Raw genomic sequence first — 22,789 nt, 5'->3', positions numbered from 1 at the left:
TATTCTGAGTAACAGGGTAAGAATTAGATCAGGTTTTTTTAAAGAAAAGTCTAATCCAAGACATTTCACAGGAATCACGCACATTGATGGAGATCATGTACCCTGACATCTGTGGGTAAAAACTGTACAGAACTGACACATCCTCTGTGTCCGTAAGGAATTTGAGAAGACGCTACATTTTGTTGATATTTTCCAACTTGAATTCAGGTGTTTGTACAAGTGAGTGCATTACCTGAAATTATGAGATATCTATATGGGTTCTGGTTTTACATACTGAGACCTTATTTAACACATACCAAACCGAAGTAATATTAATACTACACAACTTAGAACAGCGAGTCATACAAGTTCCCTTCCTCCTGAAGTCTGAAGGCAGGACCCTGTTGGACACCACACTGCGAACGAGTCCTGCCAGGACTTGGAGGTTTGATCGTGGAACTTCCATACTCAGTGGTGGACAGAGTCAAGAACCAAGAACTGCCACGCTCTCTTGCATTTGAAGCAGAGAAAGAAAGTAGCAGGCACGGATATTCTTTTCATTCAGAACCACAGTTGTTACCAGCCCCACGAATCTATGACAAACCGGGTGTTTTTCTGTGCGTTACCTTTTGCATTCAGTGGCAGAGAGAATTGTACAGACCTGGAATCCCTCCTCTGAGATATATACTGAAAGCTGCTCCAAATCGTCAGGGGACACAGGGTGACAAAACCACTGCGAGAGGAAAGCGGGAGGAAACGCTCTTCTGACCGACCACAACTGATTTAAAAATAAAACGCAGACACGGAGCTACATGAACACGTATTTACTGCAAGTAGCTCTATGGAAAGCCAAGTCAGATAAATATAAACACTATACAGAGCTTCAAGCCAGTCTCCCAAAACCGCAAACGCGATGTGTTTTACAAAGAAAACAACATAATATTTACAATGGAAGACAAAGCCAGATCAATCAGCTCAACTTTAAAACAGATCTGTGAAGCAGAAATAGCAAATATAATGAACAGTTTTAACCATATATGTTTTAGTTTGTACAGACAATAACTGTCCAATATCAAATTAAATTTACAGGACAAACATTGTTCTATCATTGGTATTTTTGTACTATACAGCAGCATAAACGGGTAGCTGGAAGGTAGTATATATAGTGATATGTTTTACATCATCTGAAAATGTTCTTCCAGCACAATACTGAATAAATTAGTTGCTGTAAACTAAGAGATTCAAAAAGATTGCATATTTATTATGCCGTACCTATTAGTATTTGTACCACTATACTTGAGGTTACCCATTTACTTATTTATTCAGCATTTATTAAACCAGTGCTGTATATTGTACAACGGCAGCCTCAGGGGTCTAATATGAAATAACTACGTAACAAATTTCTTCAAAACAACCTTTTCCTTTCACATTAAATGTTTAGATCTATCTTCATCCAAATTTTGATTTCTTAGAAAAAGATGTAAAGCTTTATAAAAAGCTGTCTACATATTGCATTATTAATTTATGAGACCAAACAAAAGCTATATGGCAAGACAGTATCCTGGTCTGTAAGAGTGGTCTTATTTTTAATTAGTGTATTTTTAGCAGCAACAAGTAACTGTACCAACTTCTCTTCCAGAATCAAAACCAGATCTGTGCTTTTAAACCCGGTAGCAACAGTTTTCCCGCCGCTACACACGGTGTAAACTGATCAGTACCATGTTTCCAAAAACCAAAAAGTCTTTGTATTTTAGTGACGTGTACATTTTAACACTACTCCAAACCAGATTTGGGTACACGTCACCGAACAATGCCAGCTGACGGTGCCCATGTGCGGCGCCGGCCGGTTGTACCGCACGCCGGCCGGTTGTACCGCACGCCGGCCGGTTGTACCGCACGCCGGCCGGTTGTACCGCACGCCGGCCGGGACGCGGGTACCGCTCGAGGTTCGCGTCCCAGCGCAGCCCCAGCCACCGGTCCATGCAACCAACAGCAGAGCGGTGCGGTACCTACATCATTCCAGCCAAAAAAAATACTCAGTACAAGAGCGAAGCAACGTAATGGTAGAAAAATCAGGGCTTGTTTGAAAAATCTCCAACTCTCACTGTTGGCATTTCTGTAAGTGGGACCAAGACAACTGAGGAGCCTACATTCTACTTTTTCGCCATGATGCCAGGAAGAAAGAACAAAAATAGTCCCAGATTGAAAATGGGGCTTTGGTTGACAGTAAGATCAATTAGGGTGGTTTCCTTTTAAAAAGCTACAGCTGACAAATATAATGCAGAAGTCACAAACGCTGGATACGACTCTGCAGTTCTCCATTTGAATGCATGAACAAAAACCTCATTTTGCACAATTCGTATTTATAAACAAATATCTCGAGGGTAAGAACAAAAACAACCTACAAGACAACCAGCCCATTAATCCTACTTTGTACATAGCAAAATTCTGAGCAAAAAAATAAATTCCGATTAAGCTCTGACAGACATTTGATTTAAAATACTCTAGCCTATGATCAAGAAATACCTCTTGTACCATAAAAGCAAAACCTTAACCAAAAAAACAACCCAAAAAAAAGCAGAAGAGGTCTCCGTTCCTCAGAGCAGTTCAGTCCCACGGGGTCAGCCCAGCCACCTGAAGAAATCCTGAACTGCCAATATATTTCTAAACGATACATGTTTTAAGCTAACCACTCGTTAATGTACCAGAGAAGCAAACCCATGTTAAACAGACAATCAGAAACCAGCTTTGACTTCTCAGAATATAAGTTAAAAAATCAACGGGAGAGGCAGGAGGAAGAAAGGGGCGCATGGGGGTCTCCTATTAGCACTCGCACTGCCTCCCAAATAGATATGACGTGAAAGACCAAACTCCATCACCAAAGCACAGCTATGAAAAAACCTCAATTCAAATTAATTCAACTGTAGAGAGCTGATGTCTATGAAGAAAAATAATTAAAAGGATGGGTGTCTATGTCCGTGCTGGTGGAAATGAAAGTAGCCGGCTGGAGCTGAGCTTTGCTTCCAAAAGCACCACACAGGTCCTGGAGTTACCAGCAGAAAAGTCTTCTCTCGCAACAATGGTTTCCATGGCCATGCAGTCAGTCTAGAGAGGAGAGGGGGAAAAAGAAAAAGTCAGTGATATTTTAAAAGCAAGTTTCATAGTGAAAATAAATGTTTCCTAGTGAGAGAATACGGGGAGCTTGTCCATCGCAGAAGTGACAGCAGCGGGATGCAGAACACAGGTCCCTCAGAGAGGGAGGTGGCACTGCCAGATGGCACCGGCTTGGAGAGCCCGAGCCACCGGGAGAGCTACGAGGGCCGAAGCAAGGACCAAAGAGCCGCTGCAAGCCCAGCACCGGCGCTTCACGAGCGCTATTTCACTCCACGAGAGTTCGATCCTCCCAGGGTGGCGGGTGCTGTGCGGAGGCTGTTGTGAGCGGGCAGCAGGATGAGCACAGAGCGGTTCTGCTCACCCAGACACAACGGAGCTTGTGGCAAACGCTCCCGTTCACAGCCGGCATGGAGCTGCGGAACAAACCTTCCCTGCAGCCCCACGACAGCTGCGTGCCCCGTCCTCAGCTTTTCAGGAATAAGCTCAATCTAGTTGTGATAAGCGGCACCTCAGAGCACAGTTCTCCCTTTTTCAAGAAAGCCGCACTAAAAAGCGACACAGGGTACAAAAGCACATAGCTGTGGCAGACAGCACTGCCGACAGCAAAAACCAGTGCCTTCCAAACGGCTGCAAAAGGCAGAATACTAAATGCTTGGTAAAACGAGGGCAAAAACCAAAATCTATAACGTGGTGTTAGAGGAAGGTACCGTGGGGTGACAAGGCAGGAATGGGCACTGCAGCGAGGATGACCTCCAAGCTGAACGCCCCAGCTCTGAAATGAACCTGCTCGTGCCAAGGGCAGAGCTGCTCCAAAAGTTCCTGACACGGAGAACTCTGATGCGGGGGATGCAAAGACTTTCTGCAGCGGCAGGAACGCAAACTGAAGAACGTATGGAAAGTCATTTCCAGCTCACTACAAACCCCTTCCACTCCTGCCATTTCCAGTCTGGAGGAGCACGATCGGCCACATCGCTGTGTCACACTGTCTGCAGGTCCAGACTGTCCCCTTGGCCAAGGCTGAGGGCACCGTCCTCTGCTGACAGCTGGCTTTGGTCACCCTTTCATGGTTTGAGGTACAGGGAGGTGTTTCCTGACACTCCAGGGAAGAAGGACACAGCAGGTGCTAGCTGTTGGTTCTCAATGAGAGCAAGAAGAGATTTAGTCTTCAGAAAACTTCCAGTACAGAAATGTAGTCTGCTTTTCCCCCAAAGCCACACAGCACAAGCTCTGTCCCTGCTCCGGGACAGCTTGATGCCACTGAGAGCTGCTGCGACACGGGGAACACTTGGTAGGGAAGCCCAGCGATGGCAGCACAGCACGCTGCAACCAAAGAAGGGGCTTCAGAGCTTGGTCCTGCCTGCGCTCTTCTGCGGGGACACGAGGAAATCACCTAAACCTCCTTGTACAGACACCGTTGTGCTTCGCTGCCTGCACCACAGGAACGTGGTGAAGAAAACGTGACCATCTAAAGAACAAGCGTTATATGTATTAACGCAAACCTGTATGTTTACTTACATAACCAATCAAAGTATGCACAGACCAGCTCCACCCTAAGTTAAAGAAGTTCTGATTTCTGACCAGCTAAAAATAGTATCCCTTCAAAAGAACACGAAAGAACAAAAGAACAAAGCTGAGCTGCCCGGAGCAGCCTGGCCCCACCAGTGCCCCGGGACAGGGGTCCTGAGAAAGCTCCCTTTCATCCCGCACAACCCACTCGCACGTCTGGGTTGCCGAGTTTCATTTTTCAAATACGGAGTGATTTAAAAAATAAAGTAACTTGGTTTTCCACAATTCAAGGAAGAGACATCCAAAATACACCCACAACTCAAGAATCTCCATTTGTATTATTTCACAGACATAAGATCGCTACAAAAAGCTATTGCTCGCTACACACAGAGCGTGATGTGGTTAGCGATGCCTTTGTTTTCACAAAAGCCAAATGAAGCTATTATTTTTTTCCTCTTCAGAAAATCATTGTTTCGCTGTAGGACCAAAAGAATGAAAATACGCACCACAGCTGGCAATGAATCGCACCTCAACGGTGCGTGCAAGTCAAATGTTGGAACAATTAAGACTTCTATATTCAACTTATCCACAGTAAAAATTAACATCCCCCCACCCTTTCCTTGCTGTGGACCTAGGAGGTTACATAAAAGGAACTTCAAAAACTGTCTCTGCTTTTGTCAGGACATTTTTCCTCCACGCCTAACACACAAGGCACACCTGAAAGCTGCTGGACGAGTTATTCTAATCTCTCCAAGCATATCCCCGAAACATTTAAAAGAGCAAAGGCCCAGTCGTTTGCATCGGACAATCCTCATGTGGCAAAACTCGGTATTTATAACTAAAACTTTTTGAGAACTTTCATAAACTTACACCAAATTACATTTAAGATACTTGGAGGGCAAGGGGGAGAGCTTAAGAGACAAAAACCTGCTCAACTCTTTGAACAAGCCTGGCACAACCGGGAGGCAGCGCAAGAACCAACCCCAAAGCAAACTCAGCTGTAACTCCGGCCAGAGCCCAGACTAACACACATTCAAGTGTAAGAAAAGCAGAAGAGTATCCTCAGCTCACCCTCACTACAGTTTATAAACCCCCTGGAAGTCCGGGCTAAAACACAGTTTGAAACCAGCGCAAAGGCAAGCTCAGGACCGCCCCGTGGTGTCCCCATTCCCCAGCCTCTGTGCTTCTCACACCATGTCCCACCAATCTGTCCCCCCTTCTCCCCATGATTATAAACCTTTGTCATTTTTAAGTTAAAACATAATTGTGGGAACTGTAAGCAAACAATAGGGAGTTTCATGTCAACATTACCTACAAGCTGATAACAGCCTCATAAAGCCTTGAGTCTTTCAGACATGGAGTTAGTGGTTGTCACCGCTTCTCTAATCCCCTTGTTAAAGCTGAAAATGTGAACACCGCAGCTGGAGCAGGACAGGGGGCTGACGCCCTGAGTCACCAGCTCTTTTCTGGGATAAAAGCATCTAGCATTTACGCATATATACGTATATATAGATACAGATATATTTGAGAGATACATATGTGCTCACACTTTAAGCTCCTTGTTGGCTCTTCTCTCCACACCTGATCTTCCATCTTTTGACTAGTCAGTAGGTAAAGGTAAATTAATGGAGGACATGAGGTGCTCCAAGAACACGACACAGCTTCTGGGAAGCTGGATGATCTTATTTCAAGTTTGCATAACATAAGATTCATCAGCCAACAATTTTCTATGTTAGCAGCACAAAAATGAGAACTGCCAATCAACATTAAAAACCAGATTAGCATTGTGCTATGGATACCATACAAACGTATCTGACTCAACACTGAACACTAAAGGAACAGCGGCCCTCGCGCTTCTCAGAACATGGACAACACCGCATACGGCTCGGTGGCCAGATCAGACACGACAAGGTATCTTAGACATCTCCACCCGCCATGTGAACACGCTGCTGTTACCGCACCGTCACAAGCTCTTCCAAGAAAATCTGCTCAGCCTTCCGAAGAAAAATATCAGATAACCGATCATCACAACAAAACAAGCGGCAAAAACCTGAGCTCAAAAAAAAGTGCCCAGAAATACACTATTCCAATAGTTTTCACAGCAGCCTTCTGTTCATTCAAACTTCGCCTCTGCTAACAGCTCCTAAACAAAAGCTTCAGCCTTGATTCAAAATTAAACTGTACTGCTTCAGAATGTTGACAACAACACAAATTCAACTTCCTGTGAACATTTAATATGGAAAATGAGTCCAGAAAGCATCCAAACATTTTCACAGATCACCTCTTAAAATATATATGCAAAGTTTAGGAAATTAAAACAATGATCTCTCCATTACACAATTCTATTTAAACTCATCAGTTTAAGACAGGATCAGATTGTAAAACTACACACAGCTGGTCGAGTCTTTCTGAGGAACAATCAGAGAGTGGAAAAGGATCGCAAGGGCAGGAGAGAAACCAAGAGGGCAAATATCTCAGATAGAACAGCAGTGTGCCACTGCTAAAAAATGTTTTGTTTGAAACTGAGGAACACGTTGAGAAAGTGCTCCTCAAGGTTTCTGTGCAAACAGAATCTATAGCTTTATAAAAATTAGGGGCAGAGAATCAGATTAGTTTTAATTCATTAGATTGCAAATCCAGTGTGTTCCATTTGAAAAAGTATCAGATGAGAATATATCCAATTTACACTTCATTTCCTGCATCTGAATTATTCAGGTCATACAAGTCAGGCCACTTTGAAACAAACTGAGAGGTTTTAAGAACATAGCAGACATGTCCTCTCAAAGAAATCCACTCTAAATAATATCTGTTTTTACAGGAAAGGCTTCTACTGACATAATTCTGTATCCAATTCCTAAAAGGATAAAAGCTTTGCTTGCAGAAGATATTAATTTAAGATAATTAAATGATTAATATCTCCATGTCAAAGACTAAGCTTAAAGCTTTCTGGAGAACACCCCTGAAGTTCTCCATTTCCTGAACTTCAGGTTAGGGGGAAATGGGAGTTAATCCCACTTGTGCAGATCAAAAGCAGCACAGCCCTACATTTGCTCGTGCCCATGGTCATACATAATATTCCTGCAGTTCAGGAAAGCACCGAACGCCAGCACAACCTCAGGACACAACCAGCATGTCCAACAGCATTACATTTCAAGCCTCCTACCTGGCACACAGGTCAGGAGGAGGGAGGTGATTTGCCCAAATACATTCTTCACAAATCAAGATATAATCTTTTTTTTGCCCCACATCTTTCCAAATCCATCGTTACGGCCCTATGTCATTGTCCTATTTCTTCAAGTTCTTATTTTAATGGTGTAGCTTTAGACCTTGCTAGAGTCGAGTGGTGTTATTTGAGAAAAGCAGAATTCCTTCTTAATTTGCACACACAGACACCATGTCTGCAAATACAAATCACAAAAACATTTGCTGTGGCCACTGCACATGCAATTACTGCACCTGGGACACCCAAACGCAGTCCCGACACAGAACAACATCCTTGTTTGGGAAATGGGTTAAACTGCACGCTTACCATTAAGTACAGATTTCATGGATTTTCTTCTCTCAACAACAAACTAATGATGCTCAAATGGAACTAAGGAATATTGTGGGTATAAAATATATCCATGACTTTCCACAAGCAAAAAAGCAGCAAAATTTGTTTTAAAAACTCCACCTTTTAGGGCCCAGATTTCATTGGATAAACTAAACACAGCGACTAGTAACAACACATCCCAGTAAATGAGATTCCTCCTCAAGCTGTATCTCTAAAATTTAGAAGACAAAGTTACCCTCACAAATAATCTTTATCCACAATCATTTGTTTCAAATGTGGTTCCACTATTCTTAGTGCTTCGCAATTTCACGGGCTAAAAAAACCAACAAACCCTCCCAGGCTTTAAGATCATTTTAATTCCCTTTGCAGAAAGGCCTTATCTTTTGCAACAGTGGCTCTTCTCTTGTAATAAAGCGTAGCGTTGTTTCCAGGAAGGCCTTACGCTCCCTCATCTCATCTCTTCTACTGATACTATTCCTAGAACTATTCCTATGGCCACAACGCCAACTCACGTTGCACCGGACTGCTTGACAAGAAGTTGCCAGGAGTTTTTTGGTTGTTTGTTGTTTTTAAACTAAACTCCTATGACAATTTTTAGTGTTGTCTCACTATATTAACTTCTTTCCCCTTAAAAAACGCATAGAAGTTCAAAAATTTCAGATTTTCATGGTGCAGAAGAATGAAAAATAGTTGTTCTTTTTCAAAAGCACTCATGGCGAGTGTGTAAGATACCACCACTGACCTCCTAAACTGCAGCAGCATTGGTAAACTTTGGTAAACATATATATATATATATATATATCTTGTTTGTGTGGCTTCTGGCAATAGCACCTGCTACAGTTCACCCCGCTCTCGTGACATGAAGTGCCAATAGTGCGGAATATCTTTCCTGCCTGCGCTCCGGCCATAAACAAGATGGTAAAAACTGTCAGGAAATAAATAGGAAAGAAAAGAGCTGGAGGAAATACGGTGCAGAGCAGCACACATGGCTCTGTGCCCTCCTTCAAAGGGGCTTGGAATAACTGGAAGAGTTTGAATAGTGCAGAAAAACTCTGGAAAGGTGTGAAACAGCTTCCCGGCAAGGGACAGCCAGGTAACGTGGAGCTTTCTGCCTGCGTGTATTAGGATGCCACGAGGAAATTTAAAAGAATATATTATACCACAGGTCCTTGCTGCGTGCAGTACAGGGAGCCACTGACAGGACACCAGCCAAGTGCATGGCAGAGGAGGATACAGCATCTGCACAACCCTGAGGGCATGGAGAGAAATGATAGGGGTCCTTATCTCGCCCAATACACAAACCAGGGGCTGCCAAAACAAGTCAGGATGGACCAGGGTCCAAAACACGGAGAGACCTCTGCATGCAGCGTGTGCCATGGGCTGCTGTGGATACAAGGAGTTCACACTCCATCAAAAAGGGATTGGAGAAGTACTTGGGTTAGAGATCCGTGGAGGATTATAAAACACACAAACTGCATCAGGCTCAGGAAACCCCCCAAGCCAAAAAAATAAATAATAATAAAAAAAAAAGACGCTGGGTGTATGTTTGTGTGGCATTATTACTTAGGCCTGCCCTGCTCTTCCTCTGCTGGGTGGTGCCTGCTTGCAGGCACAGGTCTTGGGTTTGGGTGAGCAACACTATTCTTATAAACACAACTCAGAGAAAGGACAGTGTCACTCATGACTAATGAAACAGCTCCCCACCCTTCAAATCACCTTTCCTGGTATTTCCTTTCTACAGAAGTTTTCACATGTTCTAATTCATCCCTTTGCTCTTCCCAACCCCTTTAGCCATTGACGTCCGAAAGCATGCAGCACTACCTTTTTCTTTCACCTCCATCACCACAAATGACTGTCAAAAGACAAAAAGTTACCACACGGCCACATACTCAGAGTTACGCCCTCGTCTCCCATCCCTTTTGCCCACGCATGCCTGCACGAAAAAAGTACTTTGCCATCAGCCACTACCTGCTCCCACTCACAGCACTGGCACACAGCAATTTTTACATTTCCTGATTATCACACTAAGTCTGCTTTAGTATTAGGATACCCAAACCCTGGCTTATGCAGGGGAGGAAAAGGGTTCAGATTCCATCGCACAGGTGAAGCGAGGTCTTTTCAAATCACAGCACACGCACAAGAGCCAAGGATGGGGCCTCCAGCTGCCAGGAGCAGCCCAGGAGCTCACAATGGGCAGAGTTAGTTAAACCGTGGCTACACACAAGCTTTAATCAACAGTGTGCAACTCTTGTTTAGTGTTTACCTTGTGGAACATGCCAACATTAATATTTCAATCCCTTGTAACCTCAACGGTGAATCAAGACTCCCTGCTGCCACCACTTCCAGACTCCTCCGCAACCACCACAGTGTCTGTTCAACCTGATCTACCGACGCACAAATGAATTAACTTTCTCCCGTCCAAGCTATGGTTTGGCACTCCAGCTTCTGCAGAGCACCGCAGCCAGACTTTCCCGTTCAGAGCTGCACTGCAAACACTCCTGACCATGCCGGCGACAAACCCTAAAGGTGACATGCTGCTGCCTCCTCCCCAATGCTAGAAGATGGCCCGAGTCCCAGAGATGCCACCTAAAAAGGCCCTCCAAAACCAAGAAGGAACCAGCTGTCAAGGCAGCTCCATCATGCAAGCTGCTTCTGGAGCAAAGCCTCACAAGAGCAGAGGATGCAGGTCCATGTGACGGTAACTGGCGAGGGATGCTGCAGGGGCGATGCTGGGCTCTGGTACGCACTCCTGCGCCCCTACTGCCGCCAAACACATCAGTCACACAGCCGCAGGAAAACTGACTTACAGAAAGGGAAAAGGAAAAACTACATATCATCACATTCCACATCTAAAAGGGAGAAGTAAACATTGGGACATGCTCCTAACTCGGAGATACATGTTGGCCCACATTCCTCTTACCAAGATTAATATCCTGGCCAGTGTTCTGACATTTACCTCATCCTTTTCAAGTCATTTAAACCATTGCAACCACTGTATTTATAGCTCGCTACCTTCCATCGCTCCCTGCCGTGTGCGTACCCTCCCAAGCGCCTCTACCAGCTTCCCCTCCCGCAGCCTTTTATCTCTGCCAGGCCAGCTCTTATCTTCACTCTGCCCCTGGCAGCAGCCTTGATCCTTATCTTACTCTCCACCCCAGCACATTAAGTTTCATCCATCTCTTCAGTTTCATCTTTTAAATTGTAAGCTCCTCAGGGCAGGGACCAACATGTTTACATGTGTGGCATGGCAGAGGACACCTTCATCCTGCCTACCTGGTCAGGTTCTACACAACGAGCAGAGATCACATCTGGAGCTACAAGCTTTCATTAACAGACTCAGTGTTGTAATAGTGTCTGAATTACTTCAGGATCAAGTCTGTTCATTTTTTCAACTCATTTCTAACTGATTTCCTGTTCAACACAATCTGCAATTTAAAAGCAACGTGTTCTAAAAACAAACAACCCATCCCCCCAGAAAAAACACCGCAGAGTTAAATATAGAGGGCAACTACCTCCCAAAGCGTCTCCCATCCGAAAAAGCAAACATTCTGGAAGTTTGAAGTCAGTGTATGTTATCACTGAAAACCCAAACAGCTTTCAATTGTTTCTAACAAGACTAAATTAAAAACAAAAACAATAACAAAAACAAACAAAACAAACATACAGCAAACAATATCTTTTTGCCCCCCTAACCCATATTGGTTTAGGCTTACAAAACTTTATTGGTTTAAACTAACAGAACTTAAAGCACGTTCCTTCATCTGTGTTGATGGATGTTTTTCCCTGCATGCAGCTGGTGCTGAAGAACGTCCTCGGCCAGCCCCCTGCAAACAGGCTCCGCTCCCTTGGACCAGCAAAGCAAAGGTGCCCGGCCCTGAGGAGAAGCCTTTCCGTACCATTTCCTGGTTTCTCTTGGCCATTTCAGCTCAATAGTCGATAAGGTGCCACAAAAGTAGCAGCAACACCTGTCAATAGCTTAAAGAGGGTTTTCATACCAACAGGGCACCACGTGGCTCACATTAATAGTTTTTCTTGATCTAGTATGCAATAGCTTCTCATTTATCTAACGCTGCATCTGCTTCACTGTCAGAAGAACTCTCTAAACTTCCGGTAGCCTAAGAGATCTGTGTGAAAAGAAGCACCAGCTCCAAAAAATAATTCAAGCTCAGCCTATCCAGCATCAAAAAAAGTTACACTGCAAATTCAGCTGTTCAGCCCTAAACGCTAAAGCAAGCTGGCTTGCCATGCACAGGAACAGAACCGCACTGCTCCCTGGGGAAGGAACGTATTCTTTAGTGACCTAACAAAATTAGAAGCAATTTTACCAGGTTTCTGGCACACCTTTTGGTATTATTTCTCCTGATTTTCAGAAAAAGAAAAAAAACATTTTGATACTCTCAGTCATTCCACTAAAAGGGAAACTTCTCTACAAATAGGCAGCATCTTCATGAGCCTTTCATGCCCTAGCAAACAGGAAACACTATCCTTACCTATCTCATGCCATAAACAATAATTCAGTTTGATATTTACATAGGTTCATTATATACACAAGCTATACAGTGAACACATGCACTATTCACCTTTTAGTAGTAATCTGAAAGTTTTCCATTTTCTTGAGTCACATTAAATTGTATCACCAGCTTGGAATTAAAGCCAAATCTTAACTATCTCAATTTCAGTATAAGCCATCTCTTCCAAAACCCTTTCTTCTCGGGAGATTAAAAGAAGTTTAGACCTTATGCTTAGCTCTCAAATCCCTGGCATGCAGGACACATGTACACGCACACACAAGCAGCCTGAATTGTTAGCGCCCAACCACACAGCTAAATTATCAGCAAAAGATACTGGTTTGAAACAAGCAACTTTTGCCCCTTAAGATACAGCTCGTGACTTAACCAGAGCAGAAAATTCTTGCTAATAGTCTATGACACTGCTGCTTTTGGGGTAATACTACATCTGAAGCAAAATCTCCACAAATCCAAACACTTTTATGTTCAAGATCATTTAGATGAGCAAGATCCTTAGACTCAGCAACCCCTCTGAAATGCTTTTGATGAGTCAGGCTAATTTACCTTTGTCTTCCCACTGTCCTCAGGTATGTCACAAATCCCTATTGATCAAGGCTCTCAACCACATGGAAACCATCCCTAAGCTGAGTGACCTTTACAGAGATGCAGGGCTTGATTAAAACGAGAACATCCTTTTTCCTCACCCCCATGCCATTGCTGTAACCTGCTGGACAACGGGGCAACCTGGTCACTGGATTATTGTTAATCTGCAAAAGCTAAACATGGAAAAAAAAAAAGTCAAACAACAATTTTGCAGGGTGGGCCATAGGACGGCTCTCCAGCCAAGTCATTACGTACTGTTGAAGGATGAGTCATAAGATAATGCCACATTTTTACGACAAAACAGCAGTAATAATACATCCTCAGGCTCCAGAAAACTTGCCTCTCTCTCTCACCTGCCTTTCAGATTTATCACTCCTTTGGGTTTAGCACTTCCTTTGGGTTGAAAAATGCCACATTTCATCACAACAGTACTTAAAATAAAATTGTACAGTTTGTTTCCTGCTTTGAATCAGCAAAACAAACTTGTTAGCGCAATCAACATACTGGACACCATTCAGCGTGCTTTCGGGAGAACCACAGACACACAAACAGAGCGCACAAACACACACCGAGGTACAACATGGTACTATAAGCTCTTTTTAGTGCCATCCAAAACCTCAAGGTATAAACCCTCCCCCCAGCAATCGAGATGAAAAACTTATTAAAGATCCTTTCACAAAAAAAAGAGCACATACAGAGAAAAATAAACAAACCCCAACTCTACCTACTGCCACCACGCTGCTGGACATACAAATAAAGCCTAAGAAGTAGGTAGTGACAAACCACCCCAGTAATCGTGGGCTGGAACCTGGCGCTGGAAGGAGGGAGTTACCACACACCTCCTGCTGCCCCCACCCGCCGGGGAACAAGGGGCCCTCAGACAGCCGGGGAGGAGGGAAAATGGGAATTTAGAGGGAGAAAACTCAAAGGGTAATCCTGCATTCAGGATTTCGGCCAAGAGTTAAAAAAGGAAAAGAAAAAGGGCACTTTAAATGAGGACTAATTTCTCCCACAGCTCCCTGTGTCCGGCGGCGCTGCCTCCACCTACAAGACGGCTACAAGCAGAAAGTTTTAGATTCCAAAAGACATATGCAACCATAAGCTTCAGCTATAGGGTCTGGAAAGCTGATTTCCAAAGTATTTCAACACTGACTACAAGTGCGTGCTCCCTCTCCGTGTCAGGGAAACTTGCTCGTCTCACTTTCTCACCCAAGGACAAGCAAAACCCAGCTGGTTCTTGGTCACGTATGTCACCATGAGCTCACCCCCCACCGCACGGCAAAACCCCACTCTGCTCTCAGCAGCTCTAATACTGCCCCAGAGGTTTCCCTGGGTATTCTTAAGCAGAGCTCTAAGTCATTCAAGACTGTTCAAGCGGCATCTGCTACAGCAGGAGTAAAATGTGGGGGTTTGGGGTTGGTTTTGTTTTGGTTTTTTCTTATAATTATTATCCCGGCGTTACTTCAAACACGTAGGACACATAGCAGCTTTCAGATGTGCTTCCATCGGGTTCTTCAAGATATTTTTAAATGGTCCCATGCCTTAAGTATTCTGCCAATACAAAAGAGCATCAGTTTGAAGCAAACTTTTAAGCACCACTAGTCTGAAACCCAAAACGGGCATTTGTTTGCCCAGTATCCCGTAAACTGTAATTTACTACCTTAGCAATAGCTAAAACTTCCAGCTTCCAAATTTCTCAAAGTGTATATTGTTCGTTGTATTCTTCAAGATTTTGCATTTGAAATACACAAGTTACCATAAAGGCTGTGGACAATTCAGAACACAAGTTACGCTTTACAGCTGCAGTGGTTGCTCCTCTCAGCTCCCCAAGGCGCACACAGCGCTCCTGCCCCGTCTAGCACAGGACAAGATTAAAAAGGTGAGGAACATCTAAATTATAATCCTGCACTTTAGAGAACTTCTGAAATAATATCTTAACATAATGTTAGAGTATCAGGTAGAGATAAGATTAAAGACTGGGTGTAAAATAGGTGTGTCGATATTAAGCTGAACATTAGTAACATTTACTCTGAAGAGGCTGTTTTGGTTTTGGAGTCCAGTGTATCTTTGCAGGTTTAATATTTCTAATTAAGTCTGAAGAAACCTGTATTATACAGAACCTATTATGCAGTTTATTACCACCCCATTCTCATTATCCTCCTCAGTTTCTGCAAGGTCCAATAACAGGGTATACATTAGCTAAGCCCTGTTTGAAGTAGCTTTAGTGTTCTGTACTCCTAGCACAAAATTTCATGACTCAGATTCATGTAATCAAAACTGCAAACCGCTTGCTTCAATATTGTGTAACAATTTTGTGATGAAACTGTTTTCCTAATGACCTCCTTACACTCCAAGCATGAAAAATCAGAAATTTATATTCTTTTTAGCATCATTATCAACATGCGTTCAACCTGAGCTCAATTTTGCCCAAACCTAAAAATAAAAGTTTAATAACAAGTCAGGCCTATTTAAAACAAAAAAGCAAAGAATCCCACATTGAGAAGTGTATTTTCCATTCAGTAAAACTGCAGTTCGTGGAGAAGAGGTGAAGTTTTCCACCTGATAGAATGTATTAAATATGGGATAGCTCCTTTCTAGGAAGTAAAGGGTAAACATCTGCAAAATATTTTCCTTAAGAATGGGTCAAATCACAGAGCGTTTTTCAGGCAAAAAGACCAAAAGGGGAAAGAAAAGACAGCACTTGGTTCTGCTAAAACTCTCTGAAAGCATTAAAAATATCAATTACACACAGGCACACTGCACCTCTTCAGGATACAAGAGGTTTAAACGTGAAGCTTTGTTTCCACTGTTCCAAATGGAATGTGAAAGCGGTTTTCTGGATTACAGAAAAACTTTTAAAATATCACAGGAAAAGCTTTACCGCTGTAGAAACTGAGAAGCTGTTTCAAGAACACAGACTTCTCAAATCCTGCATGCTATAGCTCAGAGACCTAATTTACTACGTGAATGAAAACTGGTACCTTCCTAATCAAGAATTTTAAGTCATTACTAAGGAAACGATATACAGCACCGATTTACAACACTGTATGCAAGTTTGGCGAGCTACTTTTAGCCCGGACTGTTTCAAAATCTGTTCACCCCTCCGTGAGCCACCTACGAGTAGACAAAGTCCACACCCCACTTGCCCTCCTATTATATACCAGAAATATTTTATCCTGTCTTTATAGAAAACTCCCAGGCCTTGTTTTGGAGCAGTGCTTTATAATTTTGTTTTTCTTTTTAGGGCTAGAAAGAAACCACCAACCTAAGCTCTTACTATTCTTATGGTTAACTTCCTGCCAATGCCCATGGTTTGATGCACAGAGTTTTTTCACTTCATTTTAATGCACGCTTCACTTCCAGAAAACTTCACAGCAAAAACCAGCAGCTCTAGGTCTCTTGCCCCTCCGCAACTTGTGACAGAGCAGGGAAAACCCCAAGCACAGGGCTCTAGGTACTTTGCAGCAGTAGGAGTAAGCAAAATGTTTAAATAAATACAATTTCTAAACACATTCTCTCTTGAAAAACATTTTAAATATAATATTTACAGTACAGCCAAAAGCAAATAAGTATTAAGTTTTATTTTATAACAGATCATAGTCATATGAAGGGACTAAGATCAAGCAGGAATTCTGCTGGTTTGGGAGGTGGTTTAACAAACAAACAAACCAACCAACCCCCACAAGTACAACTGGCCACGGCCATCAGTGTGACTGATTTAGCAGACAAATCTCTGAAGTGCCAAAAGACAAACTTGGGGAAAAAAGCACTTCTTGGACTGGCAACTTTCGATGTCTTCTACATTTGATTCCAACCAACAAAACAAAGCAGAGGAAAAAAACCACTGAGGCAAACCACAGGTTTCTGAGCAGCCCCGAGCAGTGCTGCCAGACTTCGAATGGCATGCGAGCTGAGTCAGGCTTAGACCTTCCACACAATTTTAAGCTCCTGCAGTACCTTCTGCCTTTAGACACTTAGTTTTAAAGTGAAACTAGAAAAAACACCCTATCATTTCAGTGTTTAAGATGGTAATTAAAAATATAAAAGCCAGTAGTAGCTTGCCGCTTTACTGCTTTCTCTGTTGACAGAGAAGTAGACAAATATCAATGTCCAACAGCGATTAAATATTTCCTCTTAGTACTCATCAATTATTGACTACACACACATTTGCAAAGAGAGGAAAACATCATTTCCAACACACGCGGTTTTCTATCCGGGCAGGTGAATTCCTGTAAGGAGTTCAGTGGGTCACTAACACCAAAACAAGGATTAGAATTCCAAAGTCACAGTGCAATGCAGTGCCTGCACAAACACTGCTGTTCAGCCAGCGCACAGCCAAATACCGACAGCTCATTCCTATTTTTTTGCTCCCACCACGAGAGCAAAAACCTTAACACATGAGTAGGAGCGTCCCTCCTCTTTCCCATATTCTTCCTCCTCACCCCCAACGCTTTTGTTTTTTATGCACACCTCAAAGAGTGTGACCTCAGGTTTGGTCGGGCTGCTGCTCACATGAAAGCTCACAGCCTCCCCTCCAAAGGTTCAGACCTGGAAGACACCACTCAGAGCCTGCTCCTCCTCTACCACAGGTGTTCCTCACCAGCTACGCAGAAGACAGATCCCTCTGTACAGCAAGGAAGGGTTAAGCTAAGCCCTGGGCCACCAGCGAGGGGTAAAGGTGGGGGCATGGGCCGCAGGAGCCCCCGGCCGCTCCAGAGGACACAGCATCCTTTGGAGAGCAGAGCTCAACCAGAACACACCAACCCTCCAGGGGAGAAACAATGAGTTCTGTTCACCCAAGATTCAACTAAATAAATGTGAGTAGATTTGGACATGAAAAACCCCAAAACATGCATTTCACCTACAGTCATTGAAACAAACAGATCTAAGCCCCAAATTTTAATGTTTAAACCCAATTTAGCAATTTTCAGCTTTCCCTATCTATGACACAAATTACAAAATACCAAGCTAATTTAAAAAACAGCGAAGAGTCGTCTAGTTGTAAGAAGGGAAGAAGGGGAAAACAAAAGCAAAGGGAAGAAAAGAGTTACCATAACCTCAGGACAAGAATTCACGATATAAGATTAATGTTTATACTAGCAAGATTATTCTATAAAAAAAACAATGCAGATGACAGTTTGATAATAACTCTAACTGCCTACAAGAGTCACATAAATCCTTTAGGCCAAGGACCAGGTTCCTTTTCATCTTTGTTCAGCTGTTAAGACATTGCATTAAAGAGACTGTTTGTACTAGAGTACCACAGATCATAAAAATATTTACCCCACTCTGAAGACCACATTTTAGTATTGAGAACTTAATTCCTACAGTTAAGCAAGCATGAAAGGAAAGTGCTTTTTAAGTTACAAACCTTTTCTCGCAGCGTTACACTTCAGCCCATCAGATCTGCTGAAATCTATGCTCACGTAAGCTCCACCGTCCAAACCTGAAGTACCATTTTGGAGATGGCAAGTTGGCGCTGTAGTACTTGCCTCACAGCTTATGGGGTCATCGCGTAAATTCAAAGCGATGTAGTTTAAGCCATTCTGAAATCCAGTTGAGGTATCCCTGGACATTTTGCTTTCCTGACCATCAGAAATGTTTTCATCTGGTTTTAACCAAACATTGTCAAATGAGGCAGAGCTGTGTCTTTTGCTACTGTCAGTAAAGAAAGAGGAGGAGGTTGTCACAGTCCCAGCAGAAGAGAACGTTTCGGAGCTGTGTCTCCTCCTGCCTTGAGGATCGGCTCGAATCACTTTCGGTCCCGTAGGAGGTTCGGTGCCAGGAACAGAGAAGCTACTGCTACCGGCGTATCGATCAACAATGCACAGTCGATTCACTATGGAAGAAGGGCTCTCTATCTTTATACCATCGTTGGATTCGGCAGAAAATGGCTGCGGTGGCGTTGCTGCCATGTTGAATGTCATCTCCGTGTAGTCATCAGTCCTGTTACTTGCGGTGCTGACACACGCCGTACCAAACGAAAGCCTCGCGTAGTCAGGATTGGGTTGGTTTCTAGGAATACTGGAACTTGCGTAAATGGAAATATCTGTTAGAGAGTTGGACAGTTCCTTCGCTGCTTTCGGTGACTGTACATCCAGGTCAACACTCATGTAGTCAGAAAGTGGGGACTGTCTGTGGTCGCTGCTCGAGCCTAGAGATGATGGCGATCCTTCTGCAGATAAGGAATACGGTGTATTACTTGCCTTTTCGTTAAAATCAATATTTATGTATTCCCCAGGACTCGCTGGCTCAGGTGGAACTGTACGATCATACATTCTTGGGATAGTATTACTCCCTCTCGTACCAAGGGGGAGTCTTGTGGGCCTAGTAGCCCTGTTCTGAACAAGTCCTTCCTCTGAACCTTTCACCACCGGCGATTTAGAGATGCCGTTAGCCAGAACTTCACTGCTGACCCCTTTTACATTTTCTGGTCCACCATACAAGAATTTTCCCGGTGAAGACATTGGAACATACTCACTGTGGTCACCGTTTTGTCCTGATAATGCCTTAAAGCTTCGGGGCAAAGAAAAATATGAACTGAAACCTTTGGAAACAGAAGTAGTGTGAATGTAATTCGAATCACTGGGGTGCTTTGGAGCCGAATTACCAGGTGACATATCCATATACTCGTTGTTTGTGATCTTCTCATTACTTCCTTTAGAAATAAATCCAGTTAACGGACTTCGTACAGGTGAAGAGCTGGCCTTTGGAAACATCATCATATATCCTCTGGAGTCAACCTGAGATGGTGACCATGAATTGTTAATCTGCTTCGGAACAGACATACTTTTGGGAGTCATTGGCAAATAATCGCTGTTGCTGGATAGCGAAGATGCAACTCCTGGCATCATTGGCATGTACCCATCATCCCTGGCTTTACTCCTGCTTTGGTTGCACACAGAATCAAGGTTGGTGTCACTGTACTCCAATTCACAGTTATCTTTCAATTTTGGTGTTTCAGAGTAAAGTAATCGCCCATGGCTTCCTGCAGAATCTTCATCTAACGAAGCTGTAGTTTGTGTCGTCTTCTGCTGCACCGCAACAGAAGTTGGCTTTGTTAGAGAGTAAGTTCTTTTCCTGAAGCACTTTTCAGCCTCCATATAATCGTCTCTTGAGCTATCGTCTGCCTGCTGCTTGCTCATGGACATATACTCGCTCAGGCAGTTCTCCTCTCTGATGGGTGGCGTGTTTCCCAGGGAATCCGGTGTGTTACTCCTGACCCGAAAGTACCTGAAATCACCAGGGCTGGAGCCATATTCATCGGAAGAGATAAATCCCCCATCACTTGGGGAACCACAAACGGATGAGCTAGAAGGCCTGGTCAACATGTCCGAAGCAGAGCCATGGCCACTACTGGAAGAAACGCTGATGGGACTTGTAGTGGAGGGAAAATGAGAAACGGGCAGCGAAGCAGACCTGGTGTGGTAAGATGAGCTGAAAGCAGCTCTCACGTACCTTCCGCTCCCTTCTTGCCGGCCCAAATTCATCCTTGCAGTATTCAGGTGGATTAGACTCCCAGTCACCGACCTAAAAGGTCTAGTCATGGTTCCCTCTCCTTCGCTGGATGTTCTGAAGCGATAGGAGTTGTTGCTTTTGGTGGTAGGAGGAGTCCCTCCAGCAATGCTCTCAGTTCTAGATCGTCTCTGCAGGCCCGTCTGGCTGGGGGGCAGGTTGCCCAAGTGCCTCCTGGTGGTGATGAAGGAGATGGGATTGGTACCGCTACCACCACCAGAAGACTGGCTCTTGCTTCGGGGCCTGAACTCTGCAAAGGCCTTTAGAGCTTTCATGGTGTCCAGAAAAGTCTCATGCATATTCTGGGCAACCACTGAATCATCCACTTGCATCCAGAGCTCTCCAGGTCCAATGGAAGCAGACCTGCCCACTTCAATGAAGAAGAAGTTCTCCGAGTGTCCGCAGCGGCGAATATTCATCAGCTGCAAGTGGACAGAGGGCACCTCCGAGTTCAGCTTGACAAGGTGGATGGCTTTGCTGGAGAGGCACAACCTGTACACCCCAGTGAGGTTTTTCGTTTGCCCCAACCCTTTGGGCTTAACGTTGACCTGCCACACCTCCTTGAAGACAGTGCCGGGCCTCAGGGCAGCCCCGTAGTGCTCATCATCCTCATCCACCTGCTGATCAGCCTGGTCCTCCTGCTCCAGGAAGCCCCTCTTGCTCTGGCTCATGAGCTCGCTGATCGCCTGGTACCAGGCCTCCTGCTCGGCCTCGTTCTCTGCCACCATGGCGAAGTACTCGTCCTTGGTGTACAAAGCGATGATGTGCTTGTGCTTGGCGTCCGCCCGCCGGCTGACGGTGAAGCACTGGTACAGGGGGATGACCCGCTTGGGCGGGGGGCAGCAGAGAGAGGCGGCCCCGCCGGCCCCCGCCGCCCGCTGGCTGCTCTTGAACTTCTTCTCGCTGTCGTAGTACTCCAGCCGGGCAGGGGCCAGGTGGCTCTCGGCCCGCAGCACGAAGTAGCGCTTGTGCCCGTGCTTCTGCTTGCGCAGGTACCCGCACTTCCTCACGTCCTCGCCGGCGGCCGCCTGGACGCCGCGGCCCGCCGGGAGGGGCTGCCCGCCGCGGCCCACGGCGGGGGCAACTCGGGCCGCTGCGGGAGCGGCCTCCGGCGCCGGGCAGAGCGAGGCGCTGGGCGAGCGCCGCAGCAGCAGCAGCAGGTGGTGGGGCTGGGGGGACGGGCAGCGCCCGCCCTCGCCCGCCGCCGTCTCCCCCTCGCCCGCCGCCGCGCCGGGCACGCCGGGCTCCTGCTGAGGCGCGGCTCCGCCTCCCGGGTGGCGGGGGCCCGGCTCCTCCTCGCCGCCCCCGGCCGCCGCGCCGCCGCCGCCGCCGCCGCCCGGGCCATTCATCCCACTCGCCATCTTAGGGGCCAGGCAGGGTCCGGAGCGCCGGGGAAGGGGTCCGGCGCGGGCAGCGGGAATCCGCCCTCACCGGGGAAGCGGCCCGTGCATGGGGAGCAGGCAGTGCCCGTGCGCCCACCCGCCGCCCCCGTCCGCGCCCTCCCGGCGGCCGCGGCGCGTCCGGCTACTCGCACTCACGCAGGCGGCCTCGGCGGCACCGCGGCGAAAACATCACGTGACCCCGCGGAGGGCGGGGGCGCGCCGGGAGGGAGGCGGGGGCGGGGCCCCGGCCGGCGGCAGGAGGAGCCCCCGGCGCCCAGGCGTGCGGGGCGAGGGGGGCAGCGCGGAGCCGGCCGGGCGGGGAGCCGGAGTGGCGGGAGGGCGAGCGAATAGAGAACCGCTGCCCTTCCCCAGCGACCCAATCAGCGGGCGGAGATGGCGGGGAGGCGGGCTTTGCGGCGCGGAGTCTAGGGGAGGCGGGACTCCGGCAGATCGGCAGCGCAGCGGACCAATGGAGGCCGGCGGCAGCACCGGGCTGGCCGCGATCTAGCGGGGTGTTTCCTGCGCTGGAGACGGGTGAGTGGGGAAAGAGGCGGGGCCGACGCTGACTGGCGGGGAGGGGTGAGCGGCGGGGCGTTAGCCAATCCGCGCCTCACACACACAGATAGGGG

General features: G+C 45.9%; 1 protein-coding gene across 1 annotated transcript; it reads right to left on the bottom strand.

Moving 5' to 3' along the window:
- Positions 1–788: 788 nt before the first annotated feature.
- On the bottom strand, positions 789–22,328 carry IRS4 (insulin receptor substrate 4). The gene is made up of 2 exons (XM_080352355.1): positions 18,635–22,328; positions 789–3,084 (listed from the first exon to the last, which is right to left on the bottom strand). Exons 1-2 carry the CDS (start codon positions 22,137–22,139, stop codon positions 3,080–3,082), a joined length of 3,510 nt encoding a protein of 1,169 aa, XP_080208481.1. The 5' UTR covers positions 22,140–22,328; the 3' UTR covers positions 789–3,079.
- Between the last annotated feature and the right edge of the window lie 461 nt (positions 22,329–22,789).

This window comes from Nesoenas mayeri, assembly GCF_963082525.1.
Source record: "Nesoenas mayeri genome assembly, chromosome: 13".
Lineage (NCBI taxonomy): Eukaryota > Metazoa > Chordata > Aves > Columbiformes > Columbidae > Nesoenas > Nesoenas mayeri.
Note: the sequence above shows the minus strand (reverse complement) of the source record. Positions and strands in the feature narration are given on the sequence as shown.